The 4,106-nt window shown below is 40.2% G+C and overlaps 1 protein-coding gene across 1 annotated transcript; it reads right to left on the bottom strand.

Moving 5' to 3' along the window:
- Window positions 1-334: 334 nt before the first annotated feature.
- LOC134804614 (trypsin-like) lies at window positions 335-1,535 on the bottom strand. The gene has a single exon (XM_063777716.1). The coding sequence runs from the start codon at window positions 1,439-1,441 to the stop codon at window positions 398-400; it is 1,044 nt and encodes a 347-aa protein (XP_063633786.1). The 5' UTR covers window positions 1,442-1,535; the 3' UTR covers window positions 335-397.
- Between the last annotated feature and the right edge of the window lie 2,571 nt (window positions 1,536-4,106).

Raw genomic sequence — 4,106 nt, 5'->3', positions numbered from 1 at the left:
TGGTCCACCGTCATACAAGTTTGTTCCTAGGCCACGCCCCCTGGCAGTGAATGCGTTAAGACGAGACAGTTTCTGGCTCGTGGGCTACGCTGTCGGCGATGGTTTGGAGACATAAATAGTCAATCAACACACCACTGCTCATCACTTTCTCTTCTAAGTATAGTAAATGCCGTACGTTTGAGGGTAGGGGGTACGCCGGGTCGTACGTTCGGGGGTTTGTCAGGGGCGTATGTCTCGTGTACCCTACTCCCTGTAGGTACTTACACTGCTCGATCCTTCATATTGTAGGGCCCTAGAAATTGTATAGTTTAGTGTTATTATGAATAAGAATATATGGAACTTTTAACTAATTTTTATTCAACCAAACATTCTTCTAATCAAAAATGTTAACAATGTTTCAATGAAAGTAGAATGGAAACATACAAAGTAGAAAAATAATATAAACACAAGCTACAGGATTAAATGCAGATGAAAACTGCTTGGTTTCCAACTCTTCAATTCCGACTAGTTTTTGTGGGAACGTAGGAATTGAAATAATGTTTTTTTCCTCCTCATTCCTTATTTTTTCGTCTAGCCAAGCTTTGAAGGCGAAAGTTGGCAAAATAGTAGCCATTTCCTTGTTTATAGCATAATTAGGCGATATTTCTTGAATACAATTTGGTGATCCCTTTACTATTACGCCTACAAGTTCATTTCCAAAAATAGCAGGGCCGCCGTAATCGGTGAAACAAGTCGACTCTTTCGTTTCAATGCAGTCGATGAAAACATTCAGCCTATTACCGGGGCTTCCCGTAAAACGATGCTCTACACCGACATATTGAAGTTGCTCTGAGTAACCGGGCTGTTCGTTCAGCCCAAATCCGAAAAGCTCCATGTCTACGAGGTTCTGGGCGGTAGTGTAGTTGCTTAGTTTAATCTTGGAGGCAATTGAAGAATTAAATTTATGCGTATAAACAATTCCAACATCATTAAGAGATTCTTCTCCGGTGTAACTTGGGAATTTTTCAGTTTTAATCACACTGATTCGCTCTGCTCCTTGGGCGTTTCGCTTAGCAATTAGTGTATGCAATAACACGGCATTGATTTGCTTTTGGATACATGAAGCCGTGGTTAGTATCATGCCATTGGCGATTACCGTGCCAGAACATAAATGTATATCACTTAGAGATAGGCATGCTGCCACGAAGGGGAACTGTTTGGCAGTAGCGTTTAATATAGGATGCATATTGTTGTTTTGCCTTCTAGCACTGCATAGATTAAATTTGGTTTTGTTTTCTGGCTCCATTTCCGGAATCTCCATAGCTATATCTTTAGCCTCATCGTTGTCGCCAATGTCATCGTTCACGTCGGCTCGTAAATTATCGACGCTTTTCTTCACATTTTCTGCGTAAGAAATACAGACAAGCCCTAAAAAGAATATAGTAAAAACACCTTTTTTCATTTTCACGTTATATGAACGACGGCAAAAAATTTACGTCACCTTTTGTCTTGATTTTTGCTTCTAGAATAAAAGTGACAATATATAATTTTTTTCGAGATGTCTATAGAGTATATGATCACTACGTGCAGCCAGTTTAAATAAACTGAAATTAAAGTGAACTCAACATACAAAAAGGTAAAAAAGACTTTAGTCCAAAGAATCTTTAGTCTGTGCGCAAAGAGAAGAGTTGTGGAGTATTGGGCCCCATACATTCCACGACTCTCTCTTTGGGCACAGACTTTTGAATATATGATATCCATTTTTAGGGTTCCGTACCCAAAGGGTAACTATGGGTTTCTAGGTGACTACGAAACCCTAAAAACGGGATCCTATTACTAAGACTCCGCTGTCCGTCTGTTCGTCTGTAGTGACCTACATTGTAACTCATGAACCGTGATAGCTAGCCAGTTCAAAATTTTCACAGATGATGTATTTCTGTTGCCGCTACAACAACAAATACTATATTTGTGTAAGTAAGTACAGTATCATAATATCTAGTATGTACATAGTCTCGACTTGTGTCTATTCTCATATCCACTATTTACAGTATTTACAACCCTGCACCAAACTAACTGTCTCTGTTTAGCCCAATGGTTGACTGGTAGAGAATGCCACAAGGCGTTAAGTCCGCCATTTGTACTCTTTTTGTATTGTAAATGTGTGCAATAAAGTTTAAATAAATAAATAAATACTAAAAACAAAATAAAATAAATATTTAAGTGGGAATCCCATATAACAAACGTGATTTTTTTGCCGTTTTATGCGTAATGGTACGGAACCCTTCGTGCACCAGGCCGAATCGCACTTGGCCGGTTTTTTAAAATGGTAAATTCTTGCAATTTCCTTTTTTGCTTTTGGGAGAAGGAAGATAGCAATAACGTTGGCTTTCTCTAAAGGCCCCAGTATACAATGGGCCATTGCCGGCCACTCCAAGGGACGCAGCCATGCGGTAGAATGAGATAGCAATATTACTTGCTCCCTCTAACGCATAAATGCGTCCCTTGGAATGGCCGGCGATGGCCCATTGTGTACTGGGGCCTTAACCTAACCCATTTGATTCGTGCCCAAAAAACCGCTCCTCCACGCGAGCCAGGCGAGCGCGAGACGAGTCTACGATCACCCCGCTTAGAAGTCTGGCTAGCCAAATTTTGTTGACATATATTTCCTTGTGGTATCACCAATTGTCTATGCTTTTAAAAAAAGTTAAAAGTGTTGTCAATTTATGTCATTCATTCAAATTGTTCGCGGTTTATAAGGCGTTTATTTTAAATAATACTTAAATAATATTAATAATGACTATACCGAGTGTGGTCCGCAAACTATTATTTAAGCTCGTAAATAATTACGACAATGTGCGAAGTCGACGTGAAGCGTTTTATAACGAAAAACTGCAATGTTTACAAGTCGTAAACAATTTACTAGGTTGGTGCTCTATTAATATTTTGATACATTAAGCACTAGTTCTAACATTTCCCTATAAGTTTGATTAAGTACGTAAATTGATTAATACCTGAAGCTCATAAACAGGACAAGTGTGTAAAAAACGGATAAATTAGAAGTTCTGGAAAATATCAATAAAATCAAAACATTGGAACGTAAACTTATGTGTTTGTCGTTGACTGTAGGTACTTTAAATAGTGGTAGAAATTATGTGAGCTGAGTTCGAGTGCACGTCAACGTATATTTAACTTATTTCCTTAGGTACCTTAGGGGCTGTCCATAAATTACGTCATCGATTTTTGACGATTTTTGACCCCCCCCCCCCCCCCCCTATAATCATCCAAAAATCATGCTTCAAATGACCCCATTTCCTCCTACTTTATGCTACCGTCATCCGATGTCCAGACCCCCCCCCCCTAATTTGAAATGACGTAATTTATGAATAGCCCCTTACGTGTGCACAGAAAATCAAAAATATTTTCTAGAATCAAAACTATAATTCCTACTACACAAAGTGTGACCAGCCCAAGATTTTTTGAATTTCCCGCCAAACATTTGTGTAATATTTCAATAGCCAGACTCTACACTCGCGTCTCGTGGCACCGCTCGCGGCTCGGCCAAAAGCCCCCTCCAGACTATGCGCGTGAATCGCGGGCGAAGCCGCGAACGCGAGTGTGGAGTCGAGTTCGCTGTCTGCGAAAATCGACTCCACACTCGCGTTCGCGGCTTCGCGCCGCGATTCGCGCCCGACTGTGGAGGAGGCTATAGAGTAGTATAGTCATAGAGGTACAATAATATAGAGATGAACCGGGGGAGGGGCCAAATGACCGAACGAGATACACTTATAGAACTTTCAGTAGGAGTAGCAGAAAAAGCGGTATTATTGCTTGTCCTTGTCACAGTCTCGCTTTTTTTTTTGTTCCCCACCATAAATTTAGTATGGTCTATGGTGGGCAACAAATAACCCGACCGAATTACGTAGATTGTTTTTGGTATATTGTCAGGAATTATAAAACATGTTTTTAATATTGTCGCATTGCGTATGTTTTGTCCCTCACGGAGGCACGCGTATACCACTTCTATAAGATGCTACCTTCTATGAGTATAATTAGGCTCGGCTCGTGGCTCGCACGAGAATGTAAACTGCCTATCATGGTCTTGTCATTATTGTCAAATACGGAATTGC

The sequence above is a fragment of the Cydia splendana genome, chromosome Z (assembly GCF_910591565.1).
Source record: "Cydia splendana chromosome Z, ilCydSple1.2, whole genome shotgun sequence".
NCBI classification, from domain to species: domain Eukaryota; kingdom Metazoa; phylum Arthropoda; class Insecta; order Lepidoptera; family Tortricidae; genus Cydia; species Cydia splendana.
The sequence above is the reverse complement of the archived record's forward strand: the minus strand, read 5'-3'. Positions and strand labels throughout refer to the sequence as shown.